This window comes from Branchiostoma lanceolatum, chromosome 2, assembly GCF_035083965.1.
Source record: "Branchiostoma lanceolatum isolate klBraLanc5 chromosome 2, klBraLanc5.hap2, whole genome shotgun sequence".
Classification (NCBI taxonomy): Eukaryota; Metazoa; Chordata; class Leptocardii; order Amphioxiformes; family Branchiostomatidae; genus Branchiostoma; species Branchiostoma lanceolatum.
Window position 1 is genome coordinate 5,629,754 of NC_089723.1, and position 24,793 is coordinate 5,654,546.

Sequence of the window (24,793 nt, forward strand, 5' to 3'; positions counted from 1 at the left end):
TAGCACCAAAACATTCTCTTCATGAAACACTAGACTTTGCTAAGATAGCCATCATTTGTGATTTTTAGAATCTATGTGAGATATTCTTGAAGTTCATGATGATTACTTGCAAATTGAAGACTGTAATACAAAATACAGGAGTCCTTCTAGGACTGATGCACAAAAATATCAGTGTTCTTACATTGTAATAAAAATGTATTGTTGAATCTTTTACTGTATCACATGTTTTGTGGTCTACTACTACCAGAGCTTTTGTGAGAGTTAAGGCACCAGGTTTACCTTTACGTCTAATTCCCATATTAAGTACTGTATCAAAAATCAGAATAACCCTTTCAAATCTTTTGGTGAATCAAGCAAACCCACAAGCAAGACAGCCAATTCAATCTCAAAGTCCTGATGACCACATGCTGTATTGCTTTGCACCTTTTTAGTCAAAATTTGAAAACAAAAATCTGATGGTAAAATGAAAACACTATCACCTATAAATGTAACTTACAGCATGAATAAAAAAGGACATGACATAACCAAGGAAAAACGTTGTACTAAAACGTTGTACACATTTATGCTGGGAAGGAAAATCTACAAAAGTACTGGCCGTTAAACAGAGAATCTTAACTCCAGGGAGACAACAAATGAATATGGGAAACAAAGAAAACAGAAATTTGGAAGTTCAAAAACAAAATAATACAGAAATTTTGAAGTTCTAAAAAAAAAACCCTCTTCTGTTAATTCCTTGATCTCCCACAATGAATACGGAAAATAGAATAAAAAAGAAATGTTGAAGTTCAAAAACAAAATAAAACAGAAATTTTGAAGTTCTAGAAGTCTTCTGTTAATTCCTAGATCTCCCACACTCTGTGTTCTGCCTACACACAGACAGGGCAGCACTCCCCGGGTATCAGTAACGGCTTGGCACAGCTCTTCTCTGGACACTTTTGTCTTACACAAGTGGCCTTTCCTTCCTGTAGAAAACCACAACATAAAGAGTGTAACATTACTGGATGTGAATGAACCAACAAGTAAACAATTAACAAAACTGAAATCAAGAGCTACAACAACAACAACAACAAGATCATAAGAATCCATCCACAGCTATGTTTTCCACCCACACCAACACAAACACAAACAAAAATACGGCTCCAAAAATATAACCTTCTTGGCAAAGGTAACAGTCATTGACAACTCTAACTAAGAAAGAGAAGACAGCGAAACTGTAAATCTATTTGCTTTTGCTGGGACTTAATTTTGCAGTATAAAAGAAGAGGAAAGGAGGTTTTGTGGTGTTTTATGTTCAAGGTTGAAACAGTTCTGTAGTTAAGTAATACGATGGAACCGTGTATCCATGGTGTCATGATTTTGCATTGGAGTAGTTACTGCAAAAAACAAAACCAGCATAAACATTTCAAGATTGACAGTATTCAACAGAGGATCACATTTTAGGAAGCACTGTGGCAAGTACAACTGCTGCTACAAAACACATTTAAAAGTTGTTCCTTGACCCACGAGTGACCCTTGACCCATGACACATTGACCCACGACACAGTGACCCATGACCTCACCTGACATCTGCAGGAGGTGCAGTCATCTGGGTCCCAGGTATCCCCATCTCTGTATCTGTTGCCTTCCTCGTCTTTACACGTCTGCAGGTGTTCCAGCTGCACCTCAAACTCTCTCACCTGTAACAGTTGGGTGTTCTTTCAGACTATGCGCCGATTTACGCACACGTTTTTTATTAGACTCAGGACTGTGCAAGGAGAACCCCAGGCCACTCAAGTAGCGTTTTCTAGTACAAAAACACTACTTGAGCAGCCCAAAGCTCCTCACACACAGCCCTGAGTCGACTCTGAAAACTTGTGTGTATTTAATCGGGCCTTTATGGTAGAGCTGTCTCTAATCTTTTCCTGTCCTACACATTGTTTGAAAGCCATCGTTGTTTATTTTCGTTGTTAAATCTGTCATTTCAAGCTTACTAAATTCATTTCAATCGATTTCATGTCATGAAGTTAGGACTTTTTGTGGACGGATGGGGTGAAAGTTTTTCCCCAACCCAACAAGCAATTTTTGTCCCAGGAGGGAGGGGGTTGGTCCTGGAGACAGCTCTGCTATATATGTAGTGACTGTGTTTTGTCAATGAAGGTTAGACATCCAGGTAGACCATTACGTGATACAAAATAAATCAAGCAACTGGATAAATTCTATAAGCTTCAGATAGCATTCACTGATTTTCATCAGTGACTTAGAATGAGTCTGTGTAACTTGTATGAAGAATTCTGGAGTATCACAAAGCACCCACCTTTCTTGTCAGCTGTGAGACGGCTCTCTGCAAATCCCCTGCGATATCCTGCATCATCATCATACCGTACTCCAGACGCGACATTCGGTCTGACTCAGTCGACACGTTCTGCCCAGAAGCGTGATACTCTGACACTACAGTAACGTCAATTCTGTCATGATTCGGCTTAGCGAGTCTTTGTTTACTCTTTTTGTGTTTCATGGCTACGAATTCTTCCTGTTTTCCGAGCTTGGCTGTTTTTCTTCTCTGTTTTGCGGTTTCCATGAAGTTCATCGCATCTGACAGATCGGAGTATCGGGTGGAGCGACGCTTTCGGAACTGTCCAGACACCGTGCCAAATTCTGCAGAGTTGGCACAGTCTAGAACGAGAGAAAGAAGAAAGATACAAGTGAGAATGTTTCTTAAAAGTTCGGGAAGATGTTTATCTGAATGTTGTACGCATAGTTTTCTCTGTAATTACATTAGGCCATGCCCATCTAATTTGATGGTTCACGGAAAATTACACTGAAGAGGAATTTCATCCTAAAAACACAGTCAGAAGGAAAACACATATTTTTAGATAGAGTTTTCCTCCTAGCCCTATGTTTATACCTTATCCTCTTGCCAAAATTGTTTTCACAAAATGTCCCAGAACCAAAAAATGAATTGGTGTGGCCTGATCAAAGTCAAAATGGCCAAGATGCCTTTCAGTGTAATACAACCAGCTGTTGCTGCGTGGCGTGCCTGCAAAGCTGGTGTGTTACACTGTAGGCCGGTTATACTGGCTATACAGATACAGAATCTGATACTACATAAACAAGCTATCTGCCACCCAAAAATCAAAACCACAGCACGTCCAGGTCAAAAGATACAAAAATTGAAGTTCTGCTGCAGTACCAAGGTCACATACCAGGAGGCCCAAAATCGACCATAAATTTCGGGTTCACAACACCCGCCCACATACCAAATATCATTGTAATCCATCAAGAGGCTCTTGAGTTATGCTGACTGGAGTGGTGCGGAAACACAAACAGACAGACAGACAGACACACCCAAAACTATATCTCCATTTTTCATGGAGATAACTACCTGTTGCAAAAGGGACAAAACTGTACCTTCGCAGCACTCAGTCCAGGCTGTGAGGTCCATCCTGGGTATGCTGTCACAGTAAACATACCCCGTGGGGAACTCTGCGTTCACGAACACGTCCCGCTGTACTCTGTCTATGCTGTCTCCGTTGTCGCACAGGACTCGCGCCAGGCTCGTCTGTTTGATCTGGGTCAGCTGAGAGGGTTTGAAGACTCCAGGGTTCTCATACCAGAACCTGATGGAAAAGGAAACACGGTGAACAAGAGCATGTACAGGACAAAAGAGACAAAAAACTGGAAGTTCTGCTGCAGTACCAAGGATAGCTGCCAGGAGGCGAAAACTTGAGTTTGAGTTTCATCTTTCCAAGACCTCCTACCTACCAAATATCATCACAATCCATATAGAGGGCGTCACTACCCCAAGTCTGTATATGACGTGATAATCAACATCAAGTTATGTGACAATAGAACTCCAAGACGAGATCTGACTTAATCGGGTTGACAAAGAGGCAGAGTTCGTCTCGAAAGCTCCCCAGAGTAGCAAACTCTTTTGTTGTGTGTGTAACGTTTAAATATTTGTAAAAAAACAACATATAGAGGTTCTTAGAGAGTTATGCTGACCACACATATTTGAAAACACAGACAGATACACACACACACAGACACACCCAAAAATAATACCTCCATTTTCCTCATTGTATGTTTTTTTTTTCCAATGAGCATTAAACATATGTGAACAAAATAAAAATACAATCATAAATTTGTACCTGTCCCCATTCCTGATGTTTCTGAACTGCTGGGTAATGATGCAGAGGAAAGTTGGTCCCAACAGTGACCCCGGCACAAGATCCTCCACTGCGCCCGCCACAAACAGGTCCAAGTTGCCCGGGTGACCGTACAACCGTCGCAACCTGTCCCTCAGCTGGGCGTCCGAAATCTGGTGACGAAGGCTGTCCCAATCGTTTACCGCTGTCATGTTACAAAGCACCCGCCAATCGTTGTAACCGGGAAGGGCATGATCTCGACCACGTTGAATGTTCAACGCAGCCAGATCTAATGCGATGTGGTGTGCCATCTCAAACAGGCGTTCCGTCAGTTCCGTGTTGACAAACTCGCGCGAGTTCCTTTGCTTGAGTGGTGTAGCAAACAACCCTCTAAGAACAGGGTCGATTCCGCCTTCGTCAACGACACGTTGGGGCGAGAAGAAGGCTTGATGAAGAGGGAGGTGCCCCTCAGGGATCTCCTGGAAACTGGCATTCAAGCGGAAGATCATTGGATTGATCAAGGTGTGTCCAATCCTGTACGCAGCCGTAGCAAAAGCATTGATGATGCTTGGGTTTGTGTTAGGATCATAGCCCTGGTATTCTCCGATCAACTCCATACCTTTCTGTCCTACGAACTTGGGCATCCAGTGGTTGAAAGAGATGTGCTGCATCTCGGCGCCAACGATTTTTCTTCCCTCGTGGTAGATCGTATCTCCATCCCAGTGGGGATTCAGTCGTTGGAGTTCTTTCGCTATCCTGTTATGTTCCCTCATCCAGAGGGTGTGCATCGTGAGAAGACCTAGCTGTTCGTTGCTGCGGACGTCACCAGCTAGGAAACACGGTATCGGACTATTGTGTTGTCCTCTTTGACAATCAATTGGAAGTTCCGTGTTGAACGGTAGCAGGTATTTTCCGTTGGCCTGCCTTATTCCGCCCTTCAGTAAGCCTTGTTGGTTAGTCAGGTCACGAATCTGGGTAGCATATAGGTCATTACTGCCGTAGACGTTAGAAGCGTCGAGGAATGATGTCAGGGTGTTGATTTGTTCTCTTGGAGTCACTTCGTTAAAGAAGAGCGAAGTACTGCCCGTCCCACACACGGCGCTGGACCTCCTGAACTCCATACACCTACTGTTTCGAATCCTGGGGTCCCCGCGGGGTATTTCTATGGGAAAACATGGCGGGGTGTTCTCACAGGTTTCGTTGCACCTCAACCCGGTACTGAAGGTCACCTCGCTGGAACTTTCCACGGCAAGGTCAAGGTCGTGGTCCAAGAACTGTCCCCACTGCATCACCATGTGCGAGTACCGTGTGTCGGGCGTTGTAGTCGACGTCGACAAAACCCCGGTGGATACCCCACGCGAACTGGGCTTTGAGAATCCAAAATACAAGTGCGACCTGTTCCACCCTACGGGAGTGTTGAAACCGTTCTCGTATATGGGCTTCAGTAGACGTCGGAAGGGCGTGAGCGCGGCCCCCCACATTGGGTGCTGGAAGTTGTTGCACGTTCCGTCAAAGCTGCGGTAGCGCTGGTGGAAACAGATCCGGTCGGAGCAGTTGACGATCTGCTGATGTGTGGAACAGCCGGAGAGGTTGGCCACCAGACGCAGATGACTGGGGGAGATCAGCTCTGTATAGGAATACTCTGGAAACAGACAAAAGGGCAACGATATCATATGCAGTTGACCTGGTAACACACATGTAATATACAGTATTACTTGGCACATTATGATAACAGCTTTGTCTTACCTGCCTTCTCCCTGCTGAAATAGCCTTTTAGCACCAAATTTGTATTGGTTACAGAGTTAAGCAGCAGGGAGAAGGTTAAAAAGTCCATGGCTCAAATATCTCCAGGCAGTTTGAAGAAAGGACAGGCTAATCCTACCTACCATACTTTCATCAATGGTCTTGGACCGCAACATATAGTTCTGTAAATCTTGAAACTTTTGTAGTGGGCTGTGGTTTTATTTTTGGTACTGCAACTAGGCCTCCCTTATACAACTGCTGTTCTGCAGACCTATCTTAAAGGAAAGCCAAGCAACATTAGGATCCAAAGAATTGGATTTTGAAAGTCAATTTATTTAGTCATTTCTATACATGATTAGTTCAAACAACACTATCACAATGTATAGCAGCTTCCATGATGCAAAAAATATGACGTTGTTGTAATGTGAGAACTCACTTAAAATCGTGGCCCGAGTTTTTGTAGGCTCGCGAAACTAAGGGGATCATCGTACGGCAAGATTTTGTGCAGTTTTAGAATCCTAAAAGTATGAAATTATTACGCAAATGTGCTAAACAATGTTAGCAAATGTCGCTACCATGAAGATTTCAGCATTTTTTTATTTCCGTCTTTTGGTCCTGATATTGCTTTGGTTGCCTTTAACAGGATATTCAAGACAATGCAAAAGCCTCCTTTCTTCCCTAGTACAAAATTAAACCATTGCGAAAATAAATGAATTTACAGTACCCGAGTCCTCCAGATTCAGTTTCATCCCGTGCTGCACTTCCTGCCGCACCAGCTGCAGCGTCCGCTCAAACACCTCGGCTGCACGGGCCAGACTAAGGGCCTCGGGGGAAGGGAACCTCATCAACTGGAACACACGAAGAGCAGAATGTTCTGATCTAACTTGCAGTTTTAAGCATGAGAAAAAGAAGACTGGAAAGGAGCAGCAGTTACTTTTATGGTATAGGCAGGAGGGCTTTTGGCATATGCATGCCTCACAGCTAGTATAGGGTTAGAAGAAAGGCAGTCTTACACTGTTGCATTGGCATCTGTTCCGACTGTACTGCTGGGATAGGATATTGGGATGAATCTTTCAAAACACGAAGTGTCACATTAAAAATCGGTGCAATATAGGCCAAGGGGATAGAGTGTTTGCCTTGCATTCAGAAAGACGGGGGTTCGAACCCTGGCCAGGTCAAACCAAAGACTTGAAAAATGATGCGGATAGCTTCCTCTGCTTAGCACTTTAGTTATAAGAAAGAGAACAGGAGTTGAACACACACCACTACCACTGCTGGGGGCTGGGTCTCACCACCTACTGCAGTGGTCTGTGGGGCCTATGGCCCCTATTTTTTGTATAAATGCGCCCCTATTTTTTGTATAAATAGTATAGACCCTATGTTAGAAACAAAAGTGATCTCGAACCAGTTTAAAAGTGATATTGATCCGGTTTAGCTCACGTAAGAGCTATTCTTCCACTGGTCATGACAGAGAAGATGCTATGTAATGAACAGTGGACCGTGGCTTAACGTCCCGTCCTAAAGACTGCAACCCTTTCCGGTAGTGTGCACGAGTATGAATGACATTATGAGTGTGAATGTACTTCAGCACCAAGGACACGGAAGCAGTAGGAACGTATACTTTTGTTTCATCAGCAGTCGTTAATGACTGGACCATGTACGCTACATAGAAACCTTCCCACCTGAAGCAGCTCAGAGGGAGTGCGCGGCCGGGGGGTCCGTGAAAACAGGTCGTTACGGGTGGTGTTGATGGCGCGGTCCACGCTGTTGATGGCCTGCTGGATGGACGGCCCCACAAACGGATCGCCAATAAAGTTGTTGGTTTCTGGCACTGAACACAGACAAAAGAGCAATGATTACAACATGTGTATACTACTGTCATGGATGTACACATACTACCTATATGGATTTACAGTATATACTGGTGTCATGTGACTTGTCATTTCAAATACAACATCTAAAGAATCATGAAAATGTTTTTTTTAGGTAAAGCCGATTCTCTGACTGGCTGACAGCTAGTTATGGGCTATGCCCACAAAGGTGGAAACCTCGTCCCGGTTTAGCAGAGCCTCCCCAAGGTTATGTAAATGCATTTAAGTCCGCGTTTTTGCGGTATGGAGAAAATGGAGTACTTGTGTTCGCGGTGGTTTAAAGTTCCCATTTGAAACAATACTAGCTCTACAGTCACACAATGAAACAACTTTTCGCGGTGGTTTTAAGTTTGGGGAAAAGAGTTCACTGGAAAACCGCAAACATAAACCACCAAAACATTTCCGCATTTACAGTATATTTTGCAGGCTGCAGGTAAGGCTCTGCATATGAGAACGTATGGGTTAAGCAGTCATCCTCAATTGAGGTGAGGCAAGCTTTTTCAAGTAGCTAGTGGTAGTGCAATGTGGCTTTGCTGAGACTTTCGCTTTTAGCCAAGCACATCAGGTCAACCCTACTCTTTTCGATAAGCGTGTTGGTTTTTTTTACGTGCAGGGGTTTGACCCTTGAGGCTTATGAGAAAGTAACTGTATCAAATCTAACCAACTTACCCAGCACAGTGAACTGCATACTGGTGGAGGCAAACCCTATGGTGTTCCTGGCAGAACATTCGTACCGTCCTGTGTCTGATTGGTCCACTCCTCGGATGATCAGATGACCAATAGCACTCAGACCGTACTTGCTGCTTTCTGTAAAGAAAATTTCTGTCAACGTGATGCTTTCCCAATCTTTATCTTTAATCCATAGTTGATAATAAACAACAAAATGATGATAAACTCCTTGAAGGAAATGTAACTGTCAAATGTACTACATGCTATGTATCCAATTTTTTCAGCATACATGGGACATTTTTCAGCATACATGGCACATGTACTTTGCCACTATTACTTGTATGTATTCTAGACCATTACATCTTTAATGGTTGCATAAAACAGTGCTTGAGTGCATCTTTTGGCACCTAATCTTTAGGTGCACGGAAAAAGAATTGTGTGTTCAGAGATAACAAACCTTACTGTGCCTTGTGTTCTATAGCTAACTTCAAATTTCAAACATAACTTATAAGAAAGGATAGATATTTTTTTACACTTGTACAATTATTAATACTTTTACGTACCTAACCCTACACAAATATCACTGGTGGACTGACAGTCAAAAAATAGGTGCCCAGCTACAATTTAAGGGTGTACAAAAGTGCATATGTACCCAGTCTTTCCAGCTGAAGTTGAGCAGGACTTACCTGTGATTTGGATGCCGTCCTTGTTCCATGTTATGGCCGGCTGAGGTTCCCCCACGGCGCTGCACGGCAGGGTGACCTCTCCTCCCGCCTGCACGGACAGGTCAGTCGGCGTCTCCGTAAACGTTGGGGTCACTACAAACCAACCAGGAAACAACAATGATGATCAGAAGAAATACAGTCAAACAGGATTTGTGAAAACTGCAGCAAAATACATAGTACTATTAAACCAGTGACCAAGCTGACAGCTAAAATCTGGTCTATGCATGTGGACAGGTGGTCACTGTAGACAAGATAATTTGTGCTTGTGTCAATGGGAAAAATCATCTAAATACAAGGGAACATTAAAAAGTGGCCCCATTTGCCACATGGTCCTTATGTCAAGGTGGTCCTTATGTGGAGGTGGTCACTTCAACAGGTTTGATCGTACATTGTACATACATGTATATTCTGCACTGGACAGGTGCATACATGTAAGTGCAAACTGCATATACTTGTGTCATCAAGCCTTTAGCCACTGAAGAAGTCACGTCCTCTTAGAAGCAACTTTCGCCTTTAACCCACTGAATCAAGTTAAATTTTGCACATTTCAAGGTATACATCAGGGCTGTCTCCAAGACCTGTGCCTCTGTCTCGAGACGAAATTTGCTTATTGGTCATCAGTTCCCTGACATGAAACTGATAACAATGTCTTTTTGTAAGCTTGAAATGACACAACAAAAATCAACAACACAGGCTCCCAAAACAATGAGTTAGATGGAGAAAATTAAAGTTGGAGACAGTCCTGGCATAGAAAATCAAACGAACCAACCTCTGGCCTTGACTGTGAGGTCAGCCCTGGCCCTGTCCACACTTGCCACGTTGACTGCCTGACACTCGTAGGTGCCCCTGTCGTAGGACGTGACGCGGGAGATACGCAGCATCCCGGAGGACAGGACAGTGAAACGGCGGTCATCAGGCAGTTGGTTACCTAGGGGAGAGAAACATTTGTTTGTTCAGACCCTTGCAACTTGCCTAGTGGCACATAGGGCAGCAAGATTCCTTGCTGTTTCACCGGGATCACCATAGCTGGTTGCCAAGATCGTTCACTAATGACTTCTTGTTCCCACGGCTATATATGCATTATTTTTACACCAAAATATAGCATTCTACGATCTTTACTCATCAAAACATTCTGTATTTCGGTAGATTTCACACTTTTTTATGTGCACAAAAAGGATGGAGTACAACACCTAGAAAGTATGACATTTTGGATATAGAATAATTTTCTCCACCCAAATTCATTTCCATTTCCATCACTAGCTATTGCCAAGCCATGTGCCTGTGAAGCTGGCATGTTATACCCAAGGCTAGTTAGGCTGGCTATACAAATACAAAATAATACAGATACAAGTTAAACAAAATCTTTCCTCTTCCAAACTCACCGTTGACAGTCCAGACAATGACAGGGGTGGGGTGTCCCTCTGCCGCACACTCAAACTCCACGGAGGTCCCCTCCACCACATCAGCATCTTGGGGCCGAGTAGTGATCCTTGGGGGAGCTGCAAAGACACAGAAATTATTCATCCATTTATTGAGATAAAATAATAATGGGTTTTGTTTATGGAGGGTCTAACATAAAAGGTGATTAACACCATTTCAATGTGTCGACCCAGAGACCAAACCAAAGGTTACTTGAACCACCACACCAGGATGGCCCTCTACTCCTTTCAAAAAGTGTGGTGGGTTTTTTTAACGTGCTCTCCTCAAACACAGGTCACTCTTTCTAATCCATAAACAACAAGTCTTGTTTTGAAGATCTCATAACCTGGAATATCGAGATTGACTGGAGGTATATTATTGTAATCTGCACACTTTATGAATGCATTTCCTTTACAGCAAGATCTTGCCTTTCTCAATAGCGCCACCTAGATGCTACACCATGTACTGCAGGTATGCCTCTACATACATGTACATGTTAGAGATGAACAACTGAAAACTTTTTATTCCATTTATCTATTAGGTCAAAACTGCCCAAGAAAACCGCTCAGGGGACTGATAAAATCTGCTCTATGTGCACAAGTGGTCACTATAGACAGGATTCTTGATACTGGTGTCAATGGGGAAAATTATCTAAGGGTTGCATTGTGGTCCTTATGTAGAGGCGGTCACTTTGTAGTTGTAAAGGTTTGACTGTAGATGAAGAAGCAAGTTACTAGCTATTGTAATACTGAGCATACAAACTGAACTGCAATCAAAGCATATTGAATTTCATAACTGCCTTTAACAGAATGTTACATATATAATTTGCATCCTTTTAATTCAATAAGACCTGTTTCACGGAGGCGGAAGACAATATAAAAACAGGTTAGAATCATAGCTATCTTTCAATGGTGACATTCTCAGTCACTGATGAAAGAAATCAGATGCTATCTGAAATGTCTGACTCTTAGAATTTATCCAGTTGCTTGATTCATTTTGCATTATTAATGCTCTTACTGGATGTCTAATCTTGATTGACACTGTGTCCTATTCTCTGACAGTACTGGTTTCCTGCAATAGGTTGAGCCACATAATTAGATTCCCTTGGAATGCATTTTGAGTGACAGGCCTAGTGCTTATTCACACTCTGACATTTGGGAGGTCAAGATAGTCTAACCTTAACATTTAAAAGTCTGTTTGTATATACAAACACCAGTAAATGAATTACACTGACAAATGCAGCCCATAGCAACAGTAGACCATTTATCAAAAGTCATTAGAACAGGTGTCAAAGATAGCCGTCAGCTGTTCAAGTCTCCTTGGTCAAAAGCCTAAGTCTGATAACTAGACTACATTGTATGCGTCATAAATACACTATGCAATACATGTATGAGATAGCAAAGTACTTGTTATATTTGTACATCACAGTTCAACTTATATCTCGATACAAAAGAATACAGGCACCTAGCAAAAACATGGAAGGACGTTATCACAAATAGTCATCAGTACAAGTCCCTATTATAGAGGGTCTGCATGGGGGGAGGGGGGGTGTCCTGACAACAGTTAACGCTGAATTAAGAAGGACCCCCAACATATTTTGCTAAAATCAAGGCGAATGCGCAAAATTTGGTTGCCTTGCTACAAATTATGTAACTGATACAGCTTTCCCTACGAATTACGGCAAATAAACATAGGTTGCCTATGCCTTACGAAAAAAAGCATGCATGCCCTCATTATCTCCCTGCTGCCTATCCCCGTAACAAATAGAGAACTGGTAGCCAATTGTCTACCTGAGCGTGCTAAAGGTTAATTCCGTAATGACCTAACTGCTTCTCACTAGTTATTGCTAATTGGGTTAAGTCAGGTATATGTATATTCCCTATAGCTAGCAAATTTATCCCTAATTTCCCACGAGCCCCTGAATAAATATTCCACAGTGTAACTTCATGTTTACCTTAAATGAACTTCCATTTAATTTGCCCTATAGGTAAAAGACCTTCAGTTTCAATTGTTTCTTTCATACTTGGTGGTCTTTCCATACAATGTAGGTCCTTAAACTCAGATGTTAGTGTCTTTCTCCATTTCTCTTGAATTAGATTTTCTACATCTGTTTATTATATACCACATATAGCACAGGAAAGAGCTGCTACTATACAATCATGTAAAGTCAAAACTGCCCAAGAAGACCACCCAGCTGACCGATAAAATCTGGTCTATGTAACCAGGTGGTCACTATAGTATAGACAGGACTCTTAATGCTTGTTCAATGGGACGAATTATCTAAGAAACCACCGAAAAGTGAATGACCTGTCACACCTAACCTTTGCACATATAGCTGTGCATTGTTTAGAAATCAAAGCTATTTAATGAGGATGCTCCTAAAGTACTTGGTGGCAATGAGTTCCACTCTACAATTATAGTTCTACAGAAAAACAATTATCTGACAAGGTATGTAAACTCTCCACCCATTGAACCTTGAATCTGGCAAACAGACATGGTCCTATGGTGGTATTTAGGCCACCTCAATTCTTCAGATTCTGATGGATCGAATACGTCAAATTCTAGAAGATCTTGTACTTCTAAGAAACAGCACATCTGTGAACCAGTTACACCGTGTACATTTATGTCGGTCAAACGTTTTTTCTTCTTTGTCGTCTAAACTAAGGCCCACTTAACACATCAAATTTTACGATATCTGGATGGAGACAGCTTTTCTTGCCATGCAAAGAGCAATTTTATAGTATTATGGATAGCTTCATGTAAGACCAGTTACACCGGGTACATGTACAATCATGTATGTTGGTCAAACCGTCTTTCTTCTTTGTCGTCAAAACTAAGGCCCACTTTACACATCGAATTTTACGAAAATTTTCAAGCCATGTGAAGAGGAATTTTATGGTCTTACCAATAGCTTCATTGCGTATGTACCTTGGAAGTTGCTACATGTAGTTAGACCTTCATGCATCTAGTTATGAGAAAATGGCAGGTTATAAAATGACAATCACAACTTATAGCAACCCATAAACACAATACCAAACTTTGATGTAAGCTTATATGCTTGTTAAATTATTTTCACCTCTACTTAGGCTAAATAGAGAAATACAGATACCTACATTGGGATAATGAAAGACTTAATATGTACATTTTGATCTATGCTGCAGAAAGCTGTTCTTTGCCGCCATATACACGTACTGTCTGATATTTACATTGTATCATGCACAGAAGCAATGTGGTTATGCCAACTTGCACCAATGTCAATGGGAAAAACAGACTTGCATGAGGTTTTTATCTATAACATGCCCTAGACTCCTGATACTTCCAAACACAGCACACATTGTCAATATTGGATCATGAAAAAGCACTGATGGGTTTTGTATCATGATGAAAAATAAACACTAAGGACCAAAAGCTTTCTCCAGTCACATAAACTTCAACCTTAGTATAAGAACTGAGACAATGTTCCTTTTGTGTCATTGGCAGGAGGGTTTTTGGCATATGTCTCAGAGCTAGTATAGGGTTAGAAGACTGGCAGTCTCACACTGTTGCGTTGGCATCAGTTATAACTGTACTGCTGGGATAGGAAATTGCTTTTAAGATACCCACTGACATGAGCAGTACTGTAAAATGCATTTAAGTTTGCGTGGTTTTTATTTTGCGCTAAGGCGAAACTGAAGTGTTCGCGGTGGTCCTAAGTTTGCGGCAGTGCTATAGTCACATACTGCTACATTGTTGGACAAAAATGTTCGTGGTGGTTTTAAGTTCGCGGTGAAATGGTTGCTGCAAAAACTGCGAACATAAAAGCACCACGAACATTTCTGCATTTACAGTACTGGGAAATCAATAGAGGTGAACCATTGGTTGAACCTCACAATTCCATATCATAGGAGATGATTTTCTATTTCCTTGCTTCACTCAGATGGAAATGAGTACCTTGCTTAGGTTAGGGATGTCATCTCAGATGGGACGTATAGCTGGAGGTCATGGATGGATATTCTCCAAGCAGAGGCTTCGATCGAGAGGGGTAGTTTTGTCCGGGATTTTAACGTTCAAATCCCGGACAAAACTACCCCTCTTGATCGAAGCCTCTGCTTGGAGAATAATGGATGGAGGCATACCAGACAACATCCCTAACCGAAGCAAGGTACTCATTTTCATCTGAGTGAAGCGAGGAAATAGGAGATGATCGCCTAGATAGAAATGAGTACCTTGCTTCAGTTAGGGATGTCATCTCGGATGGGACTTAAAGCTGCAGGTCATGAATGGAGGCATACCAGACACACAGTAAGCTTTAGTATCAAATCAGTACTGTAGTTCTTAAAATTTCCACAGTTTAATGTCCAAGGTTTTCACTTCACTGCAAACTTAAAATCACCAGTGTTTCAACTATACTGTACAGTATGTGACCTTAGTGCTATCACAAAATTAAAACCACATAGAGAACACTCCATTTTCTCCTTACCGTGTAATCAAATCACTGCGAACTTAAAGGCATTTACAGTATGTTAAACTCATTTTCAAGTAGTGCATTTGACATCTCAAAATTTTCTGTGATGATTGCTAGTATTGCATGTTCCTTCATGGCAGCATTACAGACATAGCATTATTGTTTTCCAACATCTGCACAATTAAATATGGTATGTAGGGCCAAAAAGACAAACTGAGTTGAATGCCAAAAAATTCTTCATATTGCCATGCTGCTTCAATTTTCAGATGACATTGACCCAAATCAAGTTCAGCCAAAAGCACGCATCAGGAGCTTTTGTTGCCTTGCACCTCAGACAGTCTGACATTTAGATCTTCTTGTTTATTTATTTCTATTTATCTATTTATTCATCTATTTGTTTATTGAGACTTAAGACATTTCTGGAAGGATTGACATAACAGGTGACTATCACCTTTACCAATTATGGTAGCATGCGTAGTCCAGTGGTTAGCGATCTTGCTTCTGGAACTAGAAGCCCCGGGTTCGATCCCGACTGTGTCGCTCACCCGACATGCATGCTACCGGAAAGGGTCGCAGTCCTTAGGACGGGACGTTAAGCCGTGGTCCACTGTTCATTGTGCTTGTCGAAAAGAGCTAGGGGAATTTCCCCGGTACAATGAACCTGTAAATACTGTACATAGCGTCTGTCTTCTCTGTCACGACCAGTGGAAGATTAGCTCATCTGTTTATTGAGTTCATTTGAGCTAAACTGGTTCGAGATCACTTTCCTTTCACTTTCCTTACCTTTTCAAGGTGTCAACTTGGAGACCAAACTGTAAGGTTTGAACCATTTACACTGTGATGGACCCATACTCTTTTCTTTAAGTATGGTGGCTTCTTTAACATACTAGTACTCAAGGTTTGCCTCTTCTCAAACACGGGACTATCTTTACTTCCCATCTGAGATGATGTCCCTAACCGAAGCTAGCTACTCATTTTCACTTGAGTCTAGTGAGGAAATCTGACCTGGTGTTCAGTGCATTTCCCATGGACGTAACATTCAGACCTGCTAGGGATTCGAACCCAGAACCGTCAGATCCAAAGTCGACAACCTTAACTACAAGACCACCTAGCCAGCTACCCCATACCTTAACAAGATTTACTGCCAGACATGTTCATGAATCTCAATGGAAGACAATCATGCTGACAGGTAAGGTACGCATGGTGACCAATTAACGAATTCTACCCATGCTCCCTTGTTCCAGCGTCAAGTCACACAGTTCACCACCAGGACATGGCGTTCTGTGCACAAGGGAGGAACCTTAGCTTGAAAGTTCATCTATGTTGGTATAACTCATTTTGAGGCAAAGTTGAGCAGTAATTTCCAACACAAAAATTGGATATACCCAAATTCTTTAGAGTTTAATGTCCATTCTATGTCAAGGAATGAACAATCCACTGCTTCTGCGACATCACGTTATGCATCACATGTGAATTGATAAGCGGTGGATCATAAGTTGCAGAAAGTTCCCATGTCATCTTTTCTGTGAAAAGTGTGAATCTGTATGTGAAACGCTGTTCTCGAAAATTAAGATTTTAGCAGAACTCAATGAAGATATAAAAACCTGAAGTTCTGCTGCAATACCGTAGAAAGCTGCTTGGAGGCCCACTATCGAACTTGGCCTTTGTTAGCCCAACCACCTACCAAATATCAATAGGATCCATCGATAGCTTCTCGTGTTATGCTGTTCACACGCACACACACACACACACACAACACACACACAGAGACAGAAAAACGGCACCTAAAACATAACCTTCTTGGAGAAGGTAATTAAGATCTCAAGCAGAAGGAAACCTCCATCTCACTCCTCCCTCTTCTGATTTTGTCCAGATGAAGTCCCTTGTTTACACTTAGAAGCCATCAAGTCCTACCTAATCATGCTATCAATCAAGGAACAGTGGGAAACAAATCTTCCCTCCCCCTACCTCCCTTATTTACACAGATGACACCACTTGTGAAGTGTAGCCACACGAAAACAACTCCCTTCCCACCGTTCCTTCCTCCCTTGACTTTTATCTTTCGCAGAATGACTTTCGTATGGTCAAACACAGAGTAGGTTTTATTTGCTTTGTCCTGATTGTACCTGACCTCGTAAAACCAATGTTATAAAAACTCAAACAGCGGTTTGGACAAAAGACAAGGTTTCACCCTAAACGTGACTTTGTACCTGTGAGAATACAAACATATGTAAGGTTGTTGGCATATCGTGCAATGGAGAGATTGGACTGAAAATATATGCCACAGAGGGGCTACTGAGGTCATCAGAAAGAATGCTTGATACTCTGCACAGGATTGACACTTGACGGATAGAAATTACAACGAAACAGATGTGCAGTAAAGTTTCAGTTAAGAAGTCTTCTAATACTACTGATTGAAACCGTATCTTTATATATACTGTAAAGTGAGATTTCAAGACAAGATCTGTTTTTTCTTGCCACTGCAAGAATCAGTATCAATGTATATGAACGCAGTTACAAAGTGTCAACATGATCCAGTCCATGCAATACTGTAAATTTTGAAGTTTTCAGTGGTTTGAATTTAAAGTTTGCAGGTTTTCGCAGTGACCTCTTCACCGTGAACTTTAAACCGCCAAGAAAATGCTTGTTCTCTCTTCTGCCCACCTACCAGTGCCACCTTGCATCATTACCGTGAAACCTCAAGCACTGCATTTCCTCCCTAGTGCCACGAAGATACATTGTAGATCCTGGCATCTACAGTTACTGTAATAAAATAACTCTTGTTCCTCATTCCTCACTCATGATGCAAGCATGCATCTGACACACTACTCTACTGGAAATGAAATTACTTGAAACTTCCATTTTATGAAATTATCAAAACCCAGTACGAATATGCCAAAAATAAAGACAAGCGACTGGATAAGATTTTGAAACAGTCAGACGTTTCAGACAGCATCCGCTGTCTTTTGTCAGTGGCTAAAGAAAGGACTGGGAAACCAGGTTTAAAGTTATACACCAAAAGTCTGAATAGATATGATAATGTATTCAATAGAAGACTAAGTCAAGACAAGGTCATATGCTAATAGTTCAATGTGGCAACAATACCAACATCTACAGTACCTTGAAAAGTTGAAGCTCCTCTTTCTTAAGCCAAGTCAGAAAGACATGACATCAAAATATGTCAGTAAGATCAGTGTTACACACTAGCATCTGTAACTCAATCAGTGTAACATTAGCTCATCTTCTATAATTCTATAAACAGTGATGGATTATGGTAAATATACCGTGGTAAACTGTTGACGACCTTTGTTCTGTTTAGTATTTAAAAGGCATGAAATGAAAAACTACCACCATTTCTATCAGAAGTTATCAAAACAAAACTACAGCCATAATTGACATCACTTGTCCCACAGCCAAGGATAAACACAGAAAATCACAGGGGCTTTTTTAACCCAGGTATTAGAGAGAAACATATGAATGACGTGTACAGCCTCCTTTGAGCTTTTAAGATATATCTATATCATGCCAACTTGGCATCGACTGGTGGTCTACAAGGTAAAAGGGTGGTGGAAGGAGAGAGATGGGCTCCACCTTCCAATACAATACTAGACACAGTGGATAACAACACACTGCCCCTATGGCCCCCAAAATGCTAAGGGACTACCTTTACCCTTACCTTTTATATCATGCCAAGGTTTTGGAAAATTGATTTCATGAAGTGCAAAGCGGATCCAGGTTTGCAATATGCAGTAAATGGCACTCTCCTGTGTTAGAATTATCTAAATATGTTACAGATGCAGTTGGTACAACTGAGGTAAATCTAAAGTCAGACAGTCACGCAGCTTACACCCAAGAGATGTCTCTTGTAAGGAGACTGTTGTGAAAAGCTTACACAGACAGGTTGCCTACCTTTAAGTAGAGACAATCAAAACAGTAGTAACGAGTCAAACTCAAAGAGCTATCTGCCCTTGAAAAATCAAGACCATAGCATGTTTAGAACACGAGATATCAAAACCTGAAGTCTTGTTGCAGTACCAAAGAAAGCCACCAGGGAGCCCATTGTAATCATTTCTTCATTTTGCCAATGCCAAGATCCATCTACAACTTCTCAAGTTAACAGTCATGCATGCTGTTCACAAACATACAAACGAACAAACAAACATATATACACCCCCCAAAAGCATAACCTTCTTGGTGTAGGTAATGATGACGAAAGAATGTTAAGATTAAAAACAAAGGCTAAAGAAGAAAAAATCACAACCTTGCCTCCTTTGCTGGTTATTCCTTCGATCTGTACGGTGGTTTCTTTGGGCTGGCTGGCTGTTGGAGTTCGGGGCTACGTTTGAGAGTGAATTGAAATATCTCCGCTCTATGAAAGGTCTGTTGCGGTGGAGGTTCCTTTGCCTGTCAACAGTGTTAGGAGGGCTGTTCAAGTAACCATGCTCTTCTATCTCTTCTGAAGCATCAGCGGTAGGGTCGTTACTGTTTCCGACTGCCCCATCTTCCGACTCGCCCAGGATATTGGCAATTTCTCCACGCTGAATGCTCACTTGCTCCCCATGGCCTCTTCTGTTGTGCCTGAGTTGGTTTCTAGCCCTGTGTTGCTCGTCCACACCACCTTGACTTTCATGTCGCTGATCTTGACTCCTTTCTGAGTTCTGCGAGTGACTAGTTTGTCCAGTTTGTCTCTGGGGATTTCCTCTACTGTCTTGTCTACCAAGAAGTCGATGAAGATGACCACCACTGTTTCTTTGCGGTGTCCGACTTGTAGTCTGAGTAGACTGGCCTCCTGGTGTTACCGGTCTGCTGAGAACGGTGGCACGGTTCCGAGCTGTGTGCCGCTGGTTTGCCAACTGTAGGCGGAGTTGTTCTCTATTTCTGTTGTCCAACGAACGCTGTATTTGCAAGTTGTACATCTGAGCTATCCTTGCCCTCATCTGAGCGGGTGTTTCTTCATTGTTGGCGCTTCTTGAAACAGGCTCGGGCTTGTTGTCTGATGATTCACCTGATACGATTTCTGCAATTTGGCCATACTGTCTTGAATGTTCTTCATTGTTACTTTGTGACGTTTCGCTTTGGCCTACCACTTTGGTCACTATCCTTCCATCTTGATATGTGACCTGGTAGGTTCTGGGTTCAGCCCTTCCGTCTTCGTTACTAGCGCTTTCATCTTCCGACAATTGTGTTTGAGGATGGCTTGACAAAGTGGCCTTTTTTGCATCGTGAGAGGGTGGGGAGGTGGGGTCTTCCTCTTCGTATGTGACGACAAAGGAATTCGAACCAGTGGGTGCTCTCTCAACCTTTTTCACAGCCAAATGACCTGAGGAACTCGTCTGTCCCGGTTCTGTTCTTATCTTCTTTGAATTACCGGTACTGGTAACCTGATCATCTGGGCTTCCTTCGTACGTGACACGATAGGTGTTACTCACTCTGCCAGTTCTCTCAACCTTCTTTCTTGCATTACTGTTCGTAGATGTTTCCACTGAACTACTTTCAGGTTGCAAATTGCTGTTGCCTGTGTGTTGGCCATCCACGATGACATTCCCACCATGGTAAGTCACAGTAAATGAATTGGGTTCGGAGTCGCCGGTCTCCTGGGAGTCCGATTCGTCAACGTCATGCTTCCCCATGAACTTGCTCAACTTCTCGCTAATGCTCTCCTCCTGTTCCACAGGCTTCGCGTCACTCATGTAAGCAACGAAGTTTGCATTTATCTCTTTCTCTCTCTCTCTCTGTGAGTTGTCTCCATCTTCAATCGACGTCACGACCCTTTGAAGGAGACTTGGCTTCCTCCTGGCATCAATCTTGGAGTGTCTGTTCCTAGCTTCACCAACAGCTTGATCGTTTTGCGCCTCATATCCGCCCGTTGGGAAGCTGAAATCTGTCCAACCCGAGGTGACTGTGGGTGGCTCTGTGACAGGAGCTTGTGGTTCTTCTGTAACTGTTGGTAACGGCTTCTTTTCCTTCTTCGTCTTCTTAGTGCCACCAGTCATGGGACGAATCGTTATCCACCGCTGTTGAGCACCAACCGTGTAGTACACGTACGGGTACTGATATCGTCTTCTCACCTGCGTAGAAGTTTGCTGGTGCCTGCAAATCCCTCCAGTACAATCGAGCCTATTCCTGCTAAGGGTGTTCACACTTCCACTCACTTCTTGTGGAGTGCTGCGGACTGGATTGGCGGAGAGCCTGTTTTTAACTTTCGTCCTTGCGCGGTCGGGGAAGCCAGACGAAGGTCGCTGCCTGTTATTAGCTCTGCTTAACGCTGCTTGAGCTCTAGAGTTGGACGGTGAGGACACTACATAATATGAAGAACGGCCTTGAGGAGAGGGAGGTGACAGTTGATTGGGTGCGGTGCCAGCTCTCGTTAAGGAACGTGACTGTGACGAGCGCGTATCATACAGGACTGGACGCAATTTCGGGTTGCGGGGTCGATACAGATAGTACCCTTCTGCATCGCACTGCCGCCAGCATAGCAGCTTGACGCAAAGGAAGGCGAAAAATCCAAGAGAAAGCTTCCCTCCAGCCATTGTTACCTCCATGCCAGAGAGTACATGATTAGTGAATGATGAATGAACCTTGCTTCCCAGAAGTGAACCTCTTCCCCTTTGCAACCTCTTCAGCTGGATTTGACACCACTGACCCAATTCCTCCACTTGATTGTCAGTCTTGAAGACTTCCCATCCTCCTGTCCAGAATATAGGAGTCCTCAACAGGTGAATCCCTTCGTCTTAGCCAGGTATGCAACCTTGAAGAGACCCCAACGCTGGATGTGGATTGGCCTAAATAGAATATACAGCCCAGGAATCTTGCTACTTTTTTTCTGCTTTTGTCCTCTGTTCCAAAGATAACTGGAGTGTCAATGCATTGTTGCTGTTGGCCGCACGTGACTGCAAATTCCTGGGTACACCTGACCTGCGGTGCAGTTATTGTCCCTGGGCACGGCAACTCAGTTTCACAAATTGGGTACAGGTCCAGGCTCCCCGGCAAACTTTTCAATTATTTCTGACAGCTTGGAATAAAGTTGCAAGTGTGTCTTTCCTTTGAGGTACGTGCAGGATGATCTTGGCTCCAGTGTTTCCCTTGGCTCTCAGTTCGGCTTCCAGACCTTTTGGCCTTGCCCTTCAGTCACCTAGAATTCTTTACAAACCACGACTAGGTTCTCTAATGACCAACAGCTCTCAGTCATTACCGTTGAAGATGCTTGACAGATTCCTCCAGGCACTTTTCTTTAACAAGATCGAAACAAATTGCAGTGGTTCACATATGATAGATGAAAAATTATGTTTCTTGATCAGTGAAGTTTTCTGCAGTCACGTGCAACAAGAGACAGTGTAGCTCAAGCTTCCTTCCTGCTTTCCTGCCAGTTGAAGATCTCCCTTGAACTTAGATTGGCAAGCAGTCTCCAAAAGGACATCCCAAGCACCCGTCCAGGCTTCTTCCAGCTGGCCTGAGGTCTTTCCTGCCCAAAATCTTTTCCTGCTGCAAGGAAATCACCACCGCTCCCCCCTGAAGACCTTCTCCTGTCCTAGACCACACCTCCCACTCCCGCTGCAAGGAGATGGTTGGCTGAAAGGTTGTTGAGGCACGAAGGGCGGCGAGAGAAACATACACCTTCCCTGCAATGCCTTCTGGCAGGTGAGCTAATGAGCCCAGAGACTGGGATAGCCCTGCCTTGTATGGGCACGCTACTGTAAGTATTGTTATTTTTGTAAACAACCCATTGACCAATCCGCTGGTTAGCCCGGTAAATGAATTTACCAGACAAAGCGGCTCCTTGACCTTGGTCCTTAAACTGTTCCCCAAATGAACCATTTCATGGCCTCATCTTGGCCCGAACTTGAACTTTGTCGAACTCGTAACTCTTTTTTGCATTGCAGCAGTTTGGGGATGTACGGTAACATTAGCGTGAGATAGTATCAGGGGACTCATGTGGCTTTATTTAGTGTCAACACGACCTTTGAGGAAAATTCTCTCTTTGAGTGAGAACTTGTCCTAAGGAAACCCGAGCAGAGTTCTTTTTGAGGTGAGGGTTTGAAGGAATCATTGTCTGCTTCAGTGTTACCATTGTGCAAGCCAGAAGAGGTGCGGTGGTGGTGTGTGGCCACCCAATCATGACCACACAAATCCAACGCTAAAGCAGACAGGGACAATGCGGGCACGATACCATGTCTCCTTTCCAAAACGCAGTCGCCCTGAATTTGTGGCCTAATCTTTCGTGTTTGCTTAGACCACAGAAATGTAGCTAGGATAAAGTCAGAACACATGCAAGGGACAAAAGAATTCAATGAGAAAGTCAAAGGCTTTTGGCTTAAATCCAAGGACACAAATTACAGTTTGAACAGTTCACCAAGTTCCACCCATTCCACACATGGCAGTATAATATATTTTTCTTAAAGATCGTTTATCAGACACCAGTAACAGACCTGAAAAATGAACTTGCACCCCCAAGAAAAACTTTTTGGTCAAATTCATCAATCACATATATTAGGTATCAGAATATAGTGTCAGCTATTCCAACTTTGGCTTGTAACCAAATGGGGTAACCAATATGGAAGGGATAGTGGCTCTAGATGAAACAAATTTTGAATAATCATGATTGTTACCAGTCATTTGTCTAACTTGCATTTCATAACCCTTTCCTTAAGTTCATATTGGACTTCATACAAAGCATTAGTCAACTGCTGCAAAGACAGTAATGTCTTGTGCAAGGGTGTGTCTACCAAAGCCTTGAACAGAAGACCAAATATTGATAGAAGGATACATGATGTAAGTGACCACCAAATTAAGACTGACAACTGCCGATAATGGCATGGCAACAGTAGCTACTGTAAATCGTCTTATTTTCAGTTTTCATGGTGACCTCATACTATGAAAGTACAACAGCGAATTCTATTCTTATATTGCTATAATTGTACTGCTTATTTGTTTCAAACACAAATTCAAAACATGACGTAAACCTCATTTTCCCTCCTCTCCTGAATCAAAACCACAGCAAAAGGAAAATGCATTTAATTATTTACAGTATGTTTTCTAATTAGGACTACTGAAAGTTTGTTGCAATGCCGTTTCTAACAGTAATGATGGACCAAAGCTGTGGACTTTAGCAGGCAGGTGTTATAGTACACAGGTATCATGTTGTCATTTCTGGCTACCTTCCAGGTAAGGGCCAAGGGCCTTTACAAAACTGTAGGGGTATTTTAGGTGAAAATGAGTACCTATAGCTAGCTTAGGTTAGAGATGTCCTTCGGATACGACGTCAAATGGAGGTCCTGTGTTTGAGGAGAGCCATCCACACCTCGAGCACGTTAAAGAACCCACCACACTTATCGAAAAGAGTAAGGGTCCTTCCCGGTGTGAGTGCTTCAAAACCTACAGTCTTATGGCCGCACATGGGGCAATTGTCGAATTGAGGTCACCCCAGTTGGCAGCCGCTCCAGACCCTTGCGATCTAGCCTCGCCAATTGTGTGCTCCTCGCAATTCAGCCCTTGGCTGCAAAGAGTGAGTTGTCGGCCCACCCAATAACAATATGGCACAGATTATATACAAGTTGGTTATCATATACAAACCTAAAATGGAGTTTAGAATGCCCAGCTGTCTATAGGGTAACAGTATGTCAGTCTCCTTTCACCAAGCAAGTCTCCGAGATTTTCTCAAGCAACAAACATTCTTCTTTCCAGGCTCTTGAGTTCAGACATACACAGTCATAACTTATGAACATTGAAGACCTGGGAAGGGCAGGTGCTTTCAAATGGGTCATCAAACTATTTTGTCTGAGTCTCTATAATGAAAACAAG

At 42.8% G+C, this 24,793-nt stretch overlaps 1 protein-coding gene across 1 annotated transcript in view; it reads right to left on the bottom strand.

Annotated features, from left to right (window-relative positions):
- Positions 1 to 299: 299 nt before the first annotated feature.
- The window catches only part of LOC136427242 (peroxidasin homolog), a 123,355-nt gene continuing 98,861 nt past the window's right edge, over positions 300 to 24,793 (bottom strand). Inside the window, exons 12-22 of the mRNA XM_066416038.1 lie at positions 10,515 to 10,631; positions 9,902 to 10,060; positions 9,094 to 9,225; positions 8,408 to 8,545; positions 7,550 to 7,698; positions 6,592 to 6,715; positions 4,128 to 5,766; positions 3,388 to 3,596; positions 2,294 to 2,652; positions 1,560 to 1,676; positions 300 to 962 (exon numbers count right to left, since the gene is read on the bottom strand). Of these exons, the coding sequence (XP_066272135.1) occupies positions 867 to 962; positions 1,560 to 1,676; positions 2,294 to 2,652; positions 3,388 to 3,596; positions 4,128 to 5,766; positions 6,592 to 6,715; positions 7,550 to 7,698; positions 8,408 to 8,545; positions 9,094 to 9,225; positions 9,902 to 10,060; positions 10,515 to 10,631 (3,239 nt within the window). The 3' untranslated portion in view covers positions 300 to 866. The remainder of the gene's footprint in view (positions 963 to 1,559; positions 1,677 to 2,293; positions 2,653 to 3,387; positions 3,597 to 4,127; positions 5,767 to 6,591; positions 6,716 to 7,549; positions 7,699 to 8,407; positions 8,546 to 9,093; positions 9,226 to 9,901; positions 10,061 to 10,514; positions 10,632 to 24,793) is intronic.